The sequence below is a fragment of the Eleutherodactylus coqui genome, chromosome 1 (assembly GCF_035609145.1).
Source record: "Eleutherodactylus coqui strain aEleCoq1 chromosome 1, aEleCoq1.hap1, whole genome shotgun sequence".
NCBI lineage: Eukaryota > Metazoa > Chordata > Amphibia > Anura > Eleutherodactylidae > Eleutherodactylus > Eleutherodactylus coqui.
In genome coordinates this window covers 378902636-378922687 of record NC_089837.1, presented here as the reverse complement: position 1 = coordinate 378922687, position 20052 = coordinate 378902636, and the positions used below count along the sequence as shown (strand labels likewise).

Genomic DNA, 20052 nt, shown 5'->3' with positions numbered 1-20052 from the left:
CACGAGCGGTGTTCTGGCTCCGCCCCTTCTACACGTCATCGCGTAGCTCCGCCCCGTCAGGTGTGCCGATTCCAGCCAATCAGGAGGCTGGAATTGGCAATGGAACGCACAGAGCCCATGGTGCACCATGGGAGAAGACCCGCGGTGCACCATGGGAGAAAACCACAGTGCATCCCTGGGAAAGGACCGGCGGCCATCTTGGAAGAAGAATTTTATAAGTTCATCTTTCATCACATCGGTGAGTAGCAAACGGTTTAAAAACCGCTTTAAAATGCTATTTTATGCCAGGGGGGTGACAGGGGGAATGGGCTAATGTAACATTTTGATGTTTGCCGCGAGACAACCCCTTTAATTTATCATGGAGGGTCTACCAATATGTACTGTGTCAAGACCCAATAAGTGTCCAACTGTACTTAGTGGGGATGGGTGAAGCCACAGGTCTTTGTCCATGGAAAGCTCCCACCATACTTCAATGGTTGCCTTAGTTAATAGATATATTTTGAAAGAAGGTTTGTATCTAGTCATGGGTTGCATCAAAACCTGCATGAGAGAGGATCCATAAAACACTTCTTCAATATCTATATACAGTTTATGACTAGGTCTCCTGAGCCAATCCAAAAGTCTGTTAATGTAGATTCCATGATAAAGAATTTTAACATGAACTAAGTTTATTCCCCCTAGGTTTCTAGGCCTAATGAGTGTTTTATAGGCAATTCTATGGCTGGTATTCAGTCAGATGTATTGTAGAAGCTTTTTGCGTGTAGTGAAAAATAAGTTATCAGGGAGACCTGCAAAAAATAGAGAGGTTATTAAGACCTGCATGGTATTGAAACCACATTTTCAATGTGACCGGGTCGCTTTAATATGGTTGGTTCGTTGAATTTCATTAAAAAGTTTAGTTTGGTCCGAATTAGTTCGAATAGAATTAAACTGAGCGAAAATTGTTAGTCTAAACGTGGGCCAAAAAGACTGCACAACAAATGAGAATTGTTCGCTTCTTGTGCGTTATTCAGTTTTTGGCCCATTTCCTTGTCGTTCTGTTTAAACAGAGCTCATTCCGTGTTTCACATAGGAATATGAAACACTGAACGAAAAGTGAACGATTCTCAACGATAAATCTGCCCGTCTAAACAGGCTGCACGAATGCGAGCGAGCTGGCGATGATGTCACCAGCTCATTCGCTTGTGGAAAGAGAATCATGCAGTACTCGTTCTGTGTAAAAGGAGCATTACTGTATGTCGAACTGCCCAACCCGATTTAATACTGTGGGCTTCTCACTACTAGCAGCCTCCCACACTAACCTATTACTTGCTGTGGGGAGACTCTATTGTTCCAGCCTGGTATATTTTATGTGTAGTGTTACTGCAAGGAAAGGAAAGTGACGCAGGGTCCATTAGAACCACATTAATAATATAGCATTTTTCTTCAAATGTAGGCACTGTGACATTCCACAATGCTTTTGTTGCATTATCCTTCTCTTTTACATGTAGGATGCGCATTTGTTGACTATTCGTAAGAAAAAAAGTTTTAAAAAGTTTGACATGCAAAATCATTCCATATCTATTCATTGCTTTTAACACATGTCCTACGGTTCTATAGTGCATCACTTCACATTTGCCACTGTTTTAATAAGCACATGATCCACAATGTATATACTTTTATACTTTTAATCATAGAATACAGGGACACTTACAAAGCTATCCAAACATCCCAAGACTGCCACACTACATTATAGTATGAAGAATGGCTTTACCTGGCCACGCTAGCTTTCTTAAACAGGCAAGAGCTCCATTCAGCCGGGAGCACTCTTCCGTGTTGGCTCCATACCTCTTCATTGTTTCTTTCACCTTTAACTCATTCATCTCCAGTAAGGCATCTAGTGTTAAGTCTTCGGGTATTTTCTACATATACAAAAGTAGAAGACAGATATTGATAATGTTACAGTAGAAGGAGAATAAGCTTAGCAAATATTGTATATAGAAATAACTTCATACAATCAGTGCTGCTACAATGATGCTGGTACTATATACATATACTACAAGAATTATTATCATATATTCATACAGCAGCAGAATAAAGTATGTCAAAGGATATAAAATTTAAAAGAAAGATCTTGAAACGGAATGTAACTAGAGACGAGCGAACGTGCTCGTTTAGAGCAATTACTCGATCGAGCATTGCTTTTTTCGAGTAACTGCCTAATCGGGCGAAAGGACTCGGGGGGTGCCGGGGGTGAGCGGGGGGAAAGAGAGAGAGAGCTCCCCCCTGTTCCCTCCTGCTAACCCTCGCTCCACCCCGCCGCCCCCGAATCTTTTCGCCCGAGTAGGCAGTTACTCAAAAAAAGCGATGCTCGATCGAGTACTTGTCCTAAACGAGCACGTTCGCTCATCTCTAAATGTAACCCAACAATAACCACATAGTGATACATCTATGAAGACCGGAGGAAATTAAAAACAGTGAAGTTCATGACAATTGGAAGCACTGTTTTGCCAAGACCTGAGCAAATAATATATGTTACTAGGTTGATGTATGATTATTATTTCTATTTTTTTTTTCACACATCGAGAATATAATAAATATAGTGTTAAACATGAACAAGCTAGAGAGATTTTGCAGATAAGTGCTGGGGTGTTGTGGGTGGAGGGCTGCACCGCTCTGTTCATCACTATGCTTTATAATGACTGGCTATTTATGTCTAGTAGGATTATTAGACAGCAGCTGTGCTACTCTTCATACTTCTCTCCATGTAGCTCGACCCCAGAATTGGCCTCCATAATGCCCATCCCAGGAATATAAAACCAACCTAGGATAGACAAACAGTGCCCGGTGCCAAGGATAAGATGATACAACAACAGGAGACTAGTCTGAGCAAAATCACAATGTGAAGTCAGAAAATGCTATTATATAAACAGTAATGGCCAATGTTGTGCTCTTCTGGACTACCTGTTCTGGACTATCGGTACAACGATTAGTAGGGCAAAACTATGTTAAGTCTCCAGCTTCAGCTGAGAATAAGTGGTGCTCCAACAACTACAGATTGTACTTACTACACCACTATTCAGTAGACAGCAGTATCATTAAGAGGACATGCACTTCAACCATGTGGTTTTTCTTGTCTTAGGCCTGATGTCTATGGGCAGATTTGATTTGGGGAATTCACACATTGCATCCATGTAAATGTTACAGGAATCATTAAAAGACAAGGAGTGAGATCAAAACTTTGTTATTAGAACAATTTGGCCTAAGGTGATCTCCTTAGTTTATCTGTTTCTTCCTAGGTTTCTTGGAACAAACAGGACATTTAGAGATAAGATGACGGTCCGCTTCAGAGTACAGACCTAGTTCCAGTGGTAGGGGACTAGGCAGAATATATAGGCTTCTCAAAATACTCAGAAAAAATGTGGATTATCAAATGCAGCCTCTTGATGTGGATTCAATGAGTATGCTGTCTCTCTGAACTGAATATCTATTCTGGTAGTCAAGGAGATTAGGTTGTCTAGGGCTGAAGGAATATCACATCTTGCCAATTTATCTTTAATGTGACTAGATATTTCTTTGTAAAAAAAAAACTGCTCAGAGGGAATCAAAACACCAAACCAGGGGGTCTTGTAAGCTATCTTACAAGAGCGAAACTCATAAGGGCATAGGTGAAAGCGTATGGTTCACTGATTAATAAACCCTGAACATGTGGTTGAGGAGACTCTGCAGTAACTTGCTGGATGGAAAGAAGCATCAAGACTTGATGATCCCCCCCCCCCCCCCCCCCCGAGCAGCTTAACCAAGCTCAAGCTGACAGGTACTCAACTGGACCCTCTAAACTACAATCCGATTTCCACTGGCTAAACCAGGGTGCGGAGACCAAGAGATTCCCTGGTATTCACTCTTTAACCCCAATACAGAGATGTGGACTTCGTTGCAGCTAATCCCCAGATCACAATCCTTGCAGTAATTTCAGATTGGTAGCGGTAGTACAGAAAAATAGCAAGATGTTGTCAAGAACAGGCAGGAACAGTTGACAATGGTAACGAAAAAACAAAAAACGTAGAGAGAAATCACAGTCAGAAACAAGGCTAGATCAGGAATCAGAAAAGTACAAGAAGCAAGTGTAGATCGAAGGAAGCCAACAAAAGAAGGTCACAAATTAGATCAGAAACACACAGAGAAACAGATAGCACGGCCTTAAAAAAACCAGAAGCTATTACCAGGCAACGACTGAGAGGTCTAACAGTGCATTCACATGTTCGCGACTGAAATACAGATAGTCCCCGACTTGCAAAACAATCTGTTCTGCAAAGTATGATGTAATGCTATGGCATTACATCATGCTGTGCAGGGACCGGACAGGCTTCTATCAAGCCTGATAGAAGCCTGTCCAGTCAGATCGCAGGACACTGTGTGTTTGCTAGGCAGCCTGGGGCCTTCTGAAATGCCCCAAGGCTGCCTATGCAGAGCGCCTGTCAAGCCGTGCACCTTTCAGAAGGTCCCAGGCTGCCTAGCGACCACACAGCGTCCCGCGATCTAATCGCGGGACACTGTAGGGCTCCCTGAACGCCAGGTGCCGGCTGTTTCTTACAGCCGGCACCCAGCGGCAGCAGTTCCGATGAGCCGCGCCGCTCATCGGAACGGTTAACGCTTTAAATATTGTTCTGACAGTGGTATTTAAAGTGTTAACAGTTTCGACGAGCAGCGCGGCTCGTCAGAACTGCAGCCGCTGGGTGTCCGCTGTAAGAACAGACGGCACCCGACGCTATATGGAGCAGAATCCACCCGTGATCCCGCTCCATACAAACATTTGTTTGGACTTGCGAACAAATGGACTTGTGAACAGGTTCCTAGAACGGAACCTGTTTGCAAGTAGCAGAGCATCTGTATGGTTAAAATATTAGAATTGCAACAACAACAAAAAAATCCTAGTAATTGCCTACTCTTTTGATGCAGTTTTCCAAGCAGCTGTAGTTTTCATAAGTGAAATGTAAAATATATGTGTAATGCGATGTAATGCATAGACACGACAAATACACAAGAGAAAGAGCTGCTTTTAACCCATTAAGGACCAAGCACAGTAAATTTATGGTACTTTACTTACAAAGTAAGTAAAAATACAGCACAGGATTGAAGCCCCTGCTTCTGCAATCAATCAGAAGCATGTTGGGTTGTCAGCTGTTAGTCACAGCTGTTAAGCCAGAGTAGAAGTGTTAGCGCAATTTTCGCTATTTCAGATATACTGTGTGTTTCAAATTAGATAATATGTGCAGGCCTGGAGAGCCTTTCAAAGACCACAGGTCTACATCATGTGTCCCAAAAGAGTCTGTCTTTATTCACGCGCGTAAAGTTTAAATAAAATCTCAACACAGGAAGTGAAGTAATTTAGGATACAGTTACATTATTTAGTGAGCTGATAGGTCATTCTCAGAGGGAGGTATTTGTGAGGTAGCTTGTGAGGTCATCCATCTGGGAGGAACTTCGGTGAGCACGCTCAGTTCATTCTTGAATTTGGTCTCATGAGAAGAACATCTTGTTTCTCCTCTCTTCTTGTCCAAGACAGACATTCCTAGATAGGTTTTGGCCAGTTAGAACCGGTTTGACCAGTTTTTGGACACTGCTCCTCCAATTCTTGTGGGGGAAGGGGGGGGGGGTGATGTTCCCTTCCCCCAGAGGTTCAGACCGGAAACACAACATAGCATCTTCACAGTTGACAAAAATACAGAAAATACATATAGGACATCTCCCACAGAAGGTAAGAGGGTTTTTTAACCCTTTTTGCCTTCTCCTTTCTCTAGTAAACAGCTCTCAATGAGCGCTATGTACTAAAGAGTGAAAGTAGAAGTATAACTTCCACTACGCGAGCCGGCAGTAATGTGACCGCTGGGATCCCCTGTCACAGAAGAGCTGCAGGGTCATAGCAGACCCTGATTAGCTCTGCCAGTGACTACTGTCACTACAGGGGATGTTTTCTCCTGTAACTGGGGCTCCTATGGATGCCCCAACTACAGTGGGAAAGTGTCAAATTAAAAAAATGAAATAAACATGTGAAGAGGTCTTATATGCCATCATGGGAGACATAGATGGTAAAAAAAATTTGCATAAATAAGTAAAACAAAATTACAGAATAAAATTAAAATATATACATAAAAAATAAAATAACCCAAAGACAATGCCAACCGAAACAATTGCCATATGCGCCCTGTAATCCCAAACCATACATATTATATATCAAAATGCTCAAAACAAAATGAGGAAGCTGTTCCCATACTTATTTTAGCGCAAATATACTAATTAAAAAAAATAACTACGGTATAAATGTTTTAAAAAATCCTTTTTTTTAGCTTTTTGCCCTCAATAAAACTAAAAAAAACGGGGGAAAGAAAGTTAGCAAAAAAGGTAGCTGAAGGAAAAAAAATAGAGCTATAAAACTACCACATGGGTAAAATCCCTAAAAAGTGTCTAGTCCTTAAGGTCCAAAACAACCTAGTCCTTAAGGTCTTAATCTATATATTTAAAAGCGAAAGCCCTCACTCCCTGACTGACTCGCCACTAATTCCCTAGCTTCCCGATGTCGTACAAACGTAAAATTTGGCATGACCATTCTTTTGGTCCTAAATAGGAAGAGTAAAGGGGTCCCAACTTGATTATCTAATGCTAAGTGCAAAAGTATTAGCACCCCTATGTAATGTAATTAATACCACGCATCTGTACTGCACAAACGTGATATTTGGCACAACCATTCTTTAGGTCATACATAGAAAAAGTTAAGGGGTCCCAACTTGATTATTCAATTCTAAGTGCTTAAGTAAGTGACTCCTATGTAATGTAACTAATAACATATATCTTTACTGCACAAACGTGAAATTTGGCACAGCCATTCTTTATGTCCTAACTATGAAAAGTAAAGGCGCTGCAACTTTAATATTCAATACTGAGTGTGAAAAACTGTGCAAAAATCCGCGATGCATGACATAGTTCTTTTCTTAGAAACCATAAAGCCTATAGAAATTATTTGTATACTGAGGAGAATCTACCTCACCTCTATCTATATATACTAAGGAGAATCTACCTTACCTCTAGGTGTATATGCTGAGGAGAATCTACCTCACCTCTAGGTGTATATACTGAGGAGAATCTAATGCTCCCCTGTGTATATACTGAAGAGAATCTACTTCACCTCTATATGTATATGCCGAGGAGAATCTAACTGACCTCTGTGTGTATATACTGAGGAGAATCTACCTGACCCCTGCGTGTATATACTGAGGAGAATCTACCTGATCTCTGTGTGTATATACTGAAAAGCTGTAAAGTACATAAGGAAGCGGCCATGTACTGCAGGGATGCAGCATGCCTTTAAGGCTAAGAAGGAGCTACAACCTCCAATCTGGGGGTAAATGTGAATAAAAAAGGGTGTTACCTTTCAGGGTAAAAAGTGAGGAGAGTGGGACAGGTGGCACATTCTTCAGAGGGACATCAGTACATGCAGTCTGAGGAGAATCTAACTATGTGTATACATATTTTAAAGTGAGTATTTTAAAGTGAGAAGAGTGGGATGGGTGGCACGTCACAATGTATGATTCTAGATTTTTTTTAAAATTAAAATCATTACTCTTGTCTCAAGATACATTTATATGATTTATATATTAATCAAAGTTTATTAAAACAACAAGGATAAAGAGTGTAAAGTAAACAGGCCACAAAACAATTAATAAGAACAAGTACAAAGTAAATTATCAGTTTGACAGGCCAAATGTTATAACATGTATGAGAAGACATGGCTACAACAGCATTGTGGAGTAGTAAGATGCAGATGAGTATCAAGTGCTCTTTCAGTTAGAGGATGAGTACATTAGTAGGCCTAATTGGTCAACATCATCTAACCATAATGTACATTTATATATTAAACCACTTTCTTCTTTTGTTCTTTCACGAATAACTCTTGCTTTTGTATATCTTTAGCCAAGTAGTGCGACAGCTCAGTCTTATCCCATAGTACTGGTAAGCACCAGGCGCGTAACTATAGGGGATGCAGTTGCACTCGGGCCCAGGAGCCTTAGGGGGCCCATAAGGCCTCTCTTCTCTATATACTGTTTAATAGTATGAATAAAGCACTATGGTTGGGGGCCCTGTTACAGATTTTGCATTAGGGCCCAGAAGCTTCAAGTTACACCTCTGGTAAGCACCATTCACTAGAAAGAAGAATCGGTGTCACTAGTAATAGTCTTATTGGTGCTGCAGAAGCCAACGACCTGACAAGCCCAGCACATCAACTTTTTGGCAGCAGGACAATACTAAAGCCCTTCATTCTTCTATTCACGCTGCCACTTTATTATAGGCAATTAGTGGGAAAGAACAGGAGGTTGTTTAGAAGGTATAACTAACGGAAAGAAGATTAAATCATAATAACCTTAATGATCTAGCAGCAAGGCAGCTCAGACAAGCACCCGGCCCCCATGACACGCGACCAAATAATCTAAGGCCATAGAAAAAAAATAAACAAAAGACTTAGATTATTTTGTCACGTGTCATGGGGGCCAGGTTAAAGGTCTTTAAAAGGCCCGACCCAAAGCAAGTCTTGTTATTTCAAAACTTTGCAGGGTAAACATAAGATTTTATCTTTTGTACATCAACCTCTACTTTTTATTGGATCACGGGTATCTCATTTAGCTAGAAAGTCATCACTATTTAAATGATATGTACCCTTACTGACAAAAGTTAATAAACAAAATAATCAAAATATTCTTTATAAAATTAGCATAAAGAAATAACATTTCACGCATTAACATATAATAAGTTTTTCTTTCATTTACTAACACAAAGGCTACAATTAACATTGATTCTAAGGCCTCTTTCACACGGCCGTATGTGTTTTTACATTCACCCGTACGCACCGTAAAATTGCACAACTAAAGAATTGTCGCAATCGAGTTCCAAACTTTAGTCATGCATTTTCTGCCCTTCATACTGGCCGCTGCTGCATATCGGCAAAATATGCAGAAGCGCGGAAAACCATTGATTGCTGTAAAATGCTCGGAATGACTACTAAAGCTTAAATCAGAGTATCTCACAAAACGGTTCGTGGCAGCATCCAGGGCGTAATGCAAAAATAAATAATTTATTCCTCCAAGAACATGCTACGTTTCGACCCTCATGGGGTCTTTCTCAAATTTATTCCTCCAAGAACATGCTACGTTTCGACCCTCATGGGGTCTTTCTCAAGCTTGAGAAAGACCCCATGAGGGTCGAAACGTAGCATGTTCTTGGAGGAATAAATTATTTATTTTTGCATTACGCCCTGGATGCTGCCACGAACCTTTTTGTGAGATACTGTGATATACTTTGGGGGGTCTTCTGAGGCTCTGACCGCCACATTGCTGGCGTGCACCCGTTGGACTTATTAGTCCCCTTTTCGGTTTGGTTTGAAGAACCCTGAGGTGTGCTGCGAGTTAAACCCGTGTGGATTAAAGCTTAAATCAGGCCAGCTGTGTTCTTTTCCCAGCGCTGTATGCCAAGTAACTTCCTCCCCCTCCCTATTTTTTTGCTTCCATTGAAGTCAATGGGAGCTTCCTGAATATCTTCGCAAAAGATAGGGCAAGACCTATTTTTTGACGCGGCAATAAAAAATCGGAGACTGAAAACTGTTGCATACCTGCTATTTTTCTCGGCGAGGTTTTTTTACATGCCAATGCTTCGGATGGTCGTGAATTTTGGGCGATTTTTTTAACCAGCATAAATATGGTCATGTGAATAAGGCCTAATGGTGCTTTTAGACGTAACGATTATAGTTCAAAGAATCCTTCAAACAGGTGAAAGTGAATGATAATTGTTGGGTCTAAATGCAAACAAACGATGAACGAGAATTGTTCGCTTTTCATTCATTTCATGCAGGCATAAAAATCATTGTCGGCGCGTTCACTTATTGTTCGGTTTAAACAGCAATTGCTAAGTCCCTCTCATTCACTTATACAGCGACTGAATTATTCTGAACGAGTCGCATTTGAATGAATGAGCCAACGATGCATTTTCCTGCTTAAACTAACTGAATGAGTGTGAATGAGTTTGTGGTGATGTTACTTGCTTATTCAAACAAGAATTGGCTTGTCTAAAAGGACCATAAGAAACCAAATAAAAGCTTGTGACAGAAGTTTAGGAAACATCAAGACTAGAAGCCAGAAACAAAGAATAGAAGCTATGCTTAAAAAGGCCAGAGAAAAACTGACCGCAAAAAGTGTTTGGTGTGAATTATTAAGAAAACTATAAAAAGATTTCAATAAACTGCAACCACAAACTAGCAGGCCGATAAAAAAGAGCATCACACAATATACTAAATTGCAAGACTCTTTAAAGGTAACCCATTTTATATGGTTTCCAAATTAAAAAGCAATTCGGTCTCTAAAACATTAGCAGCAGGACAGTTAGCTGTCATCTATATGAAAATTGAATGGCTGTGATTGGTTCACCGAGCGCCGGCTCTGATTGGTTTCTTGAGCGCCACAGCTCAGGCAATCAGAGCAATCGTTTGCTGGAGGCGGGGTTTTCAAACCCCATTACCAGTAAGTGATGCTCTGTCAGTGCTGAGGACTACAGGAAAGCCTGTCGGAGTATAAGGAGGGACCCGGACGGCGCCTGCTACGTGAGTATAGCCCTCCTCCCCCTGAAAATAAGACCGTGTGCCTCTTTTGGGACAAAAAATAATATAAGGCAGGGTCTTATTTTGGGGAAACTCGGTATGAGGCTGCTCACCAAAATTTTCAGAAGACAAATCAAGGCTCACAGTGCATAAATAGTTCAATAAAATTAAAACATCCTAAAAGCAGAAAAGTAACCAAATTGTAACTGCCCTCGCCACATGTAAATGTGCTACTACACTAAAATCGCATAGATTTTAATGTGTAATACAGCTGAGGCATTTATTCAATAGCAAGTATGTGGTCCTGACAATATCAAGATGAAAATGCTATTTTTGTTTAGCCCACAGACTATACAGCCAATATATGGCATTTTTGAATATCCATATCTTAGTAATGTTCTATCTGGTAGTATACAGCAGTCAGTAAGATATCTCAGTTGAATGTAATCCACATATCATAGCTGCGTCTTTTTGCCAAACTTGGTACTCACCACCTCCTCCGTATATGATAGTGTCCTTACCCAGTAATGCATCTGTGCTCACACAGTTAGTCCAGAGCCTAGCAGATTGCTCATGTTGGTTAGTATCCAGTCTAGTTGGCTGGTATCTGTTATCCAAATGATTGCAGCAAGCAAATCTCTGGGGAGAGTGGAGACTATTGCTGCTTGTTCAGCACCATGTCACCACTAGGCATTTCAATACCTTGCAGAATATTGGCAAAAATAGTTTATTCCTTTAGAAGCAAATTATCGTTGCAATCTTGGTGGAATAGTATCACATAGTCTAGTACATATTTTTGCTAGAAGCGTTTCCAAGTTATGTCAGCTTCTTCTTCAGTGGCTTAAGCCATGTACACACCAGGATTTTTGTTAAGATTTGTTACCTAATGTCAACAGCCTAGGTTTCCAAATTCTTGCCACAGAACTTTTGTTTGGTTTCTTTGATTCAATATTTGTTGTAGTCTTTGTATTAGTATATTAAAAAAAAAAACCTTACTGCATGTTGATATATGAAATGTTATCTCTTTGTACCATTTTTAATTTTCAACCTATGCATCTCCGAAGTTAAATAATGTCCTATACAGTAATTTCCAAATTATTATTTTGAGTCATTTAAGGGGTTGGGATAAGAAACCCAATTCGACTATATGGACCAGTCATGGGTTAAAAAAAAAAACAGTCAAAACAGTGATGAACCCATTGGAGTAAGAATACAAGGGGCAGGGCAGTTATGGGCAGGTTTCAAAATTCAACCAAGCAAAAAAATAAAACAATCATAAAAACAGAAAATTGACAGGGGAAAAGGACCACATGGCCCACCTAGTCTGCTCTTTTAACATTTCCTTTTAGGATAGCTATACACTTATCCCAGACATGCTTAAATTCATTTATTGTTGATTTTCCAACCACGTCTGGCATAAATTTGTTCCAAGCATCGACTATTCTTTCAGGAAAATACTTCCTGATGTTACTTCTGATTTCCCCCTCAACTAATCTCAGTATGTGCCCCCTTGTTAAAGTGTTTAGTTTCCTAATAAAACACTTCCCTCCTGAACCTTTTGTACCTAACATAATTAATAGGGATGAGCGAGCGTACTCGCTAAGGGCAAATACTGGAGCGAGTATTGTCTTTTGCGAGTACCTGCCCACTCATCTCAAAATATTCGGGTGCCGGCGGGGAGGAACGGGGGGAGGGGGGGGATCTCTCTCCCACTCTTTTCCCCCCTGCTCACTCCCGCAACTCCCCGCTCACCCCCGCCGGCACCCAAATCTTTTGAGATGAGCGGGCAGGTACTCACAAAAGGCACTACTCGCTCGAGTATTTGTCCTTAGTGAGTACGCTCGCTCATCTCTAATAATTAACCCTTTAACTATAAGCAATATTTTGTGTTTTTGCTTTCTTCATCCTTGCATTTCAAGAGCAATAACTTTTTTGTTTTGCCATTTACATAGACATATGAGGGCTTGTTTTTTTTTGTGGGACAAGGTGTACTTTTGAATGGCATCCTTTAATTCAAATAAAATATATTGAAAAACTAAAAAAAAATGTAAGTGGAGTTTTGATTTTGTGATTTTCATGGAGTGACAGAAATGAAAAGTTAACTTCATTCTAGGAGTAAGCCCAATTATGACCATATAAGGTTTATAGATTTTGTAAAAAAGGTTTCTTACTTCTAAAAAATTTTTTTTAAAACCTTCATATTGGAAGAATCCCCATAGCAAACCATAGGGAAGGGGGGGGGGGGGGGATAGAGGGCAATTAATATAGCTTCTGTAAGCAGCAGGGAAGCTATTCCATGCGCCCAAGTTTCCAATACTAAGCAGCCAATCTCACCAGTATGTGCAATGCTCCTTCATATGGTAATGTGTCCATCTGTATGTTAAGGGATGTGGCGTCTATAGCTGCCCTTGCATTCCCTATCAGTATACCAGTAAGTATGGCTGCCTTCTGTGATTTTTGTCTTTTTCTGTGATTTCTCAAGGAGCACTTCTCTACCTTTATGCGAAGTGTGCAAACCATCCCTCTTGCTTCTGCTTCTTCGACCAACTACCAACATCATGGCTAGCATATCTAAAACCTTCAGTTTTACACCACTATCATAGCCATGCATTAAACTCCGAAATACGAAGTGCCTTGTTGCATTGGTTACAGACAGGCAAAACCTCTGGAAGTCTAAATGAACTCCACAGCACTCGTCACAGATATCCGTGATGAATAATCCAAATTATATTTATTTATCCAATGTGTTATTCATTGCACATATGAACACGTTAGTATACAGGGCGTAATTCATGTTAGCAGATAAGTGCAACAGCCATAATATTGAAACACGGATGTTTCGATCTATGATAAAGTCTGATGTGGATTGTATAAGAGAATTGTCAGTCAACATCAGCCTTTGGGCTCATTCACATGCCGTATTAGTACAAAGCTGCAAGTCTCGCAACGTTGTACTCATCACAGGCACTGTGTATGCCCGCAACTATGACGTCACGGACATGCGCAGTGTAACTTTTTTTTTTTAATCCACCGCTCTCGCAGGCATTGCGAGAAGGCAGCGTTTTAAGAAGCAGCCTTTCAGGGGCTTCGTATGAAACACAGAGAAATAGAATATAGAATGCTTATAGATTACCAATGAAGGACCTCAGAATGTTGGCAAACACTGCGTGACCAAAAGACCGATGTCACTGCACGTACTAAGAGGCGTAACAAGTTATGCATATGTTAAATCAGGTGACGTATGGTGACCTGACTTCAGAGTATTTGTCTTAAAGGACTATAAACTCTTTGGCTGCTTGACAAATAAATAGAATCATTTGCGATTTACAAAAGTGCTTATTTTGGAATGGCAAAAATATACATGTAGCATTACACTGGACTAACAACTGTATACTTTAGTACCATTAGATCCAAATAGCTAGACAATTCATCTACCCTATGATTGAAGTCAGGATTTGTTTTTTCCAATTAATCTTGTTTGTTCAAAAATAAAATACCGTATTTTCTGGCATATAAGACAACCATTTAACTCCAAAAAATCTGCTCTGCAGTTGGGGGTCGTCTTATATGCCGGGTATACAGATAATGAGGCACTGTCCCCCCCCCCCCACACACACACACAAAAAAAAATCAATACTCACCTCCAGCAGCGCTTCTGCAGGATGTCGCTCACTCGTGCACGCCCGGCAGAGAATTGCTTTCCGCAAGCGGGGCTTGAATGCCCCACCTCCAGAAAGCTAAAGCTCTGATTGGCAAATTTAGTCTGGCGTTAACCAATCACAGTCATTCATGACGTCAGTGAATGGCTGTGATTGGCTAACGGCAGACTAAGTTAGCCAATTAGAGTATTAGTTTTCTGGAGGCGGGGCATTCAAGCCCCGCTTGCAGAAAGCAATACTCTGCTGGCGTGCACGAGGGAACGACAGCCTCCAGCAGCGCTGCTGGAGGTGAGTATGGATTTTTTTTTTTCACACTGTATTCCCGGCATATAAGATGAAAAGTCGAGAGTCGTCTTATACACCGGAAAATAGGGAACTTGACAACTAAAGATATGTCAATAGACTCCAATTATTCTCATCATCATCTTTTTCTTTCTTAAACTAAAAAGTAGTACTAAAAATAGAAACGTAATAAAACAAAATATGAAAATAATTAACCTGTGATAAAGTCTAAAGTCATTACATATTAATCACAATTTTTTGTTAACAAAGCATTAGCAGATACATCAAAATGAGATATCCAATGGGTAATGACAATAAGTAAAAAGATTGACTGCCCTCATATAATCCTCTTTTCATGGTGTACCGAATCTGTGGATTATCTAATAAAAGGCTGGAAAAAATAGAAATGACAAAAATTCCTGGGTAATTACAGCATACAGCTTCATCTTGGCCAACTGCAGTGTGGTATGTCAGATTTGAGCCAGCTACTATTAAATGATGCACAGTGTAAAGAAGGAATAGGATGGTTTTCACCGGCATACAAGTATTCTCTCACTAAAGATTTTCAATACTGGCGCTCAGTGTTGCCAAAATATTATTTTAATTTTTATTTCATATACGCAATCCACAGTCGAAAGTAATTTGAAGTTTCAATCAATTCAAGACCATCCTCAGAAAATCTGTGCAAAGAAAATTATTTCTGAAACACTAACGAGCGTCATATTCTTCTTCACAGTGGTTATGTAAGGTTTAACAACAAAATGTGACTGTTCGCGGCAAGAGAAACCAAGTAATCCTGTAGATATGATACCTTTTAATGGCTAACAAAAATACATGGTGTTCCAGCAAGCTTTCGGACCTCTTAAAGGTCCTTCCATTATGCCTGAGGAAGGACCCTGAAGAGGTCTGAAAGCTTGCAATATGCTCATGTATTTTTGTTAGCCATTAAAAGGTCTGATATCTACAAGATCATTCGGTTTCTCTTACTGAGAACAATCACATCACATAAGGTTTGGGACACTATCTGAGCACTAGCTTTGGCTCAAATATACGCTATTTGATTCTAGCTTTAAAAGGGTAGTGCCATCTCAGCCAAATATGGTTGTGATGGAAATACACGCTCATTCCCCTTGGCTAGAGGTAGCTGGGACTATAGAACAGCCAAACTGGCTGTTCTACACCCTTTCTGTAACTCCCATAGAAGTGAATGGGAGCTAAAGAAAAAGTGTAGCAAACTGAGCTGTGCAGTTTCTGCAACTCCTTTGTGGAAACATTGTAGTTCATTGTGCTATGCAGTTTTTTCCATTCATTTTTATTGGGATTACAGAAGGGAACTAGAACAGCCAGTTAGGCTGTTTCCGTAATAATGGCCACCAATGGATGCAGGAGTAACTAGGACAAGATCACGAGAACCCCGTTTTGGCGATAGGATAAATGAAAATAGTCATACCTCACAAATTAGTTAATAATTAAATGGGTTATTCAGGTTTTGGAAATTAATGGTCTATTTTCAGAATAGGTGGAAGTCGTACTCTAACAACCCCACAATCAGCTGTTTAAAGGAGTCGGGGTGCTCATGTAGGTGCGGCGCCTCTTCGGTGTTTATATCCAAGTACAATCCTGTTCATACTGAGAATGCTGTACTTTTGATAGCGTTTTGAGTACTGCCATCACCGCATATCTATTACACTCTGACTGTGGCATAAGACATTGCAGCACATAAGAATTACAGTGTACTGTACAAGTAATCAGGAAACTGCATGCTCAAGTTTCCCATGAATTAAAAAAAAAAAAATCTAAAAATATTTATCCTCAGTGAATACTAGTATATTGTTAGTATTGCTGGGTTTTTGGTCACCTTAATTTCCCCACAAAATATGTAATAAATTATCAAAAAGTCATGTGTAGGCTAAAAGGATACCAATAAAAACTACGGCTCATCTTTCAAGCACTGACATAGCTCCATCAAATGGAAGAATAAAAATGTTATGGTTCTCAAAAACAATTTAGAAAAAAAATTGGGCTCATACAATGCAATCGATGAAAGGATTCTGTCAATTTATTATTTAGATCAGTACAGTACAAATGCAGTGCTATAACTCTCACAATGCCTGAATGTGCCTTGCCAGTTAAAAGGGAACCTGTCACCTGGAGTCGGGAAGGAATTTTTTCCCCAAATTGGCCAATTGGCTTCTGCCTCATTGGGGTTTTTAGCCTTCCTCTGGATCAACAAGAGGTGGGGGGAGGGGAGTAGAAACAGGCTGAACTAGATGGACATGGTCTTCATTTGGCCTAACATACTATGTTACTATGTTATCTGGTTCATGCTGTCTAAATCACTGAGCCATCATACAGTAAACATAATCCTTTCCCAAACTACAATGGATGGTTCTTAGCCTTTAACCCTTTGCAATCCAATTTTGGATTCAGGGTTTCCTAGGGGGCTTTCTCTTTCTGCCATTATACAATGGCGCCATCTGCTGGCTAGAGACAGTACTATGCTATGGGACATGCTGGAGAGGCCCCCAACAACAGAGCAGCCAGTAATATACAGTAAGAATACCCTGCCGGACGTCTTCCAACATTGGAGCTGTAGAGCCTTCAATCAGAATGTCTTCAGATGTCAGACAGTGGATTGGAAAGGGTTAATTGTGATACACTTATATATGCTACACTTCAACAATGCCACGTATTTCATTAGGGGCAACATTTGGTACCATTTTCTTGCTTGGAGAAATCTTAATTTTTATTGGGTTATGCCCCATAGTTTTTTCTTCACTAGAGACCTCTGAACACCTCTAGTTTAATTATGACCACATTGTATATGAATAGACAGTATAACAGACCTTTCTAATGATCTTTTTATTGTAACAATGACAAGAGGGCTTACTCTACAGGCAGTCTAGAGGAAGGAATATTTCAACCATTAGATTCATTAATGAAACAGCAGTGGACTACGGAACTCTCTAACATGATGTTCAATGAATCAACCATTACAAGGTCAAGAGTGTATTGGATGTCTTTCTTGAAAGTAATATTTCAAGTTACAGGCATTAGTTTTCGGGAGATGGCAGGTTGATCCAGGGATTTATTTGACTGTCATTTGGCAAAGGAAAAGAATTTTTTATTCCTAACACAGGACAATTGGCATCTGCCTCATGGGTTTTTACATCTCTCTGGATCAATATGGTAGGATTATAGGTTAAACTCTATGGGCCCGAACCTTTTTTCAACCTTATCAACTATGTATATAAGTTTTGTTCACTGCTGTTTACCTATTCAATTTAGGCTGTATAGGAAAAGTTCCCATTGAAGTAAATGGGAACTTTGAGTGTAATACCACACCTAGCCACTGTAGGGAGAACAGAGCTGTCTGTTTTCTGCAGAAATTAGTTTAGCGCATGAGCATCCCAGCCTGGCAAATAGCTGAATAGTGGGGGTTCCAGGTGACGAACCCATGCCGGTTTACTATTGCTAGCCTATCCTAAATACTAAAGCTCATCAATACTTTACAACTGGACAACCCCTTTAACTCTGTTTTACTAGATGGTTTAATAAACAGAGTTAAAAATAGATACCAATTTTTTAAAATCTGTATCCAGCAATAATCAGCTACCGTGTTTCCCCGAAAGTAAGACAGTGTCTTACTTTCTTTTTATCCCCAAAAGCCAGACTATGTCTTACTTTCGGGGTATGTCTTATAATAAAAAAAATCATTACTCACCTCCCCCGGCGTTCTGTCGCGCTCCGGCAGGATGTCGCTCGCTCCTCGTCCCCGGCGCAGCATTGCTTTCTGAATGCGGGGCTTGAAATCCCCGCCTCCAGAAAGCTAATACACACGCCGTCAGCCAGTTACAGCCATTCAATGACAGCATTGAATGGCTGTGATTGGCTGAAGGCGCACGTGGCTTCAGCCAATCACACTATTCAATGACATCATTGAATGGGTGTGATTGGCTGAAGCCATGTGCGCCTTCAGCCAATCACAGCCATTCAATGATGTCATTGAATAGTGTGATTTGCTGAAGCCACGTGCGCCTTCAGCCAATCACAGCCATTCTGTAACTGGCTGACGGCGTGTGTATTAGCTTTCTGGAAGCGGGGATTTCAAGCCCCCGCATTCAGAAAGCAATGCTGCGCCGGGGACGAGGAGCGAGCGACATCCTGCCGGAGCGCGACAGAACGCCGGGGGAGGTGAGTAATGATTTTTTTTTTCTACGGTATGTCTTACTTTCGGGGTATGGCTTACATTGGCCGACCCCCCTGACACGTCTTACAATCGGGGGTGTCTTACTATCGGGGAAACACGGTAGTATTTTTTTTATTTCCACCTGTCCTGGTAACATCTAACAATATATCTCTTGTTGGAAGGGGTTTACATGTTCATTGCTGATATTTGGGGAAAGAAGTTTAGTTGTGAATGTAGAAAATGCATTTCCAGAATTATGTTGCAGCCTAGGATTTAAGAAGATCATCACCAGTTCTTTGTTCTCTTCAGATTTTTTATTTTTTAGAAAGCTTTATACTACTGCTTTAAGAGCATTCCATGCTGCAAGTTCTCTCTCATTTAAGGATTCTTCAAATTCAATGTCTCTCATTATTAAATTAATTTGGGAGCCACAAAAAAAATCCCCTCCTTTAATTTTGCCACTGCTTAGATAAATAAAGCTAAATTCTGCTCACAGTCCCCTTGCAGATAGAGAAATGTCTTGCATGCAAAACTGTAATGGCTTAAGATGCCAAACATACACAACTATAACAATCGTCAGAATATTGAAGGGATTTTGTCATCATTTTCATGCTGCCCGAACCACAGGCATCATTAACCTAAGGGCTCCTGCCCACGGATGGATATTTACTGCGGAATCCGCAGCGGACGTCCACATCACAGATCCGCAGCAAATACCGCCCATAGCATGCTATGGGAAATTGATGCTTCCTGCACACTTGCTTAAACCAATTGTGGTGTATGCAAGTGGAGGAAAAATCACAGCATGCTCCATTTTTGTGCGTATTTATGTCCAAGAGCGGAAACTGATTGTGGTTTTCCACTTGCTGAGAAAAAATTGTAGCATGCTGCGATTTTGTGAGAGCTCTGCACGGACGACTTCCATTGAAATCAAAGGAAGGCTTTCCGTCCCACAGCCATTCCGCAATCATCATTGCAGAATGGTCACAGGATCCGCGTTATTGCCTAGCGACTGCGTGGCGTCATCTGTACTCCGCATGTGTGCTGACTGGCACATGCGCAGCACAGGAAAGACGACGACGGACAGCGACGCAGGGTTCACCGGCCCGGCCACGTTCAGGTGGCCTTAAACTTCAAAGTATGTTTAATCTGAAATGCCACAGCACTTCAGAATAAAGCGCTCACGAGAAAAGCAAGCATCCCTAAGTTAGGTTCATGCTGCCCATTGTTCGGGCACACGGACCTGATGACAGAATCCTTTAAAATCATTGGTTACAACTGATGGAAATTTGTTCCACCAGTTA

The 20052-nt window shown here is 40.6% G+C and overlaps 1 protein-coding gene across 1 annotated transcript in view; it reads right to left on the bottom strand.

The window, feature by feature from the left end:
* The window catches only part of KSR1 (kinase suppressor of ras 1), a 149161-nt gene that overhangs the window by 49687 nt on the left and 79422 nt on the right, over positions 1-20052 (bottom strand). Inside the window, exon 3 of the mRNA XM_066578866.1 lies at positions 1754-1901. Coding sequence (XP_066434963.1) covers positions 1754-1901 — 148 coding nt within the window. The remainder of the gene's footprint in view (positions 1-1753; positions 1902-20052) is intronic.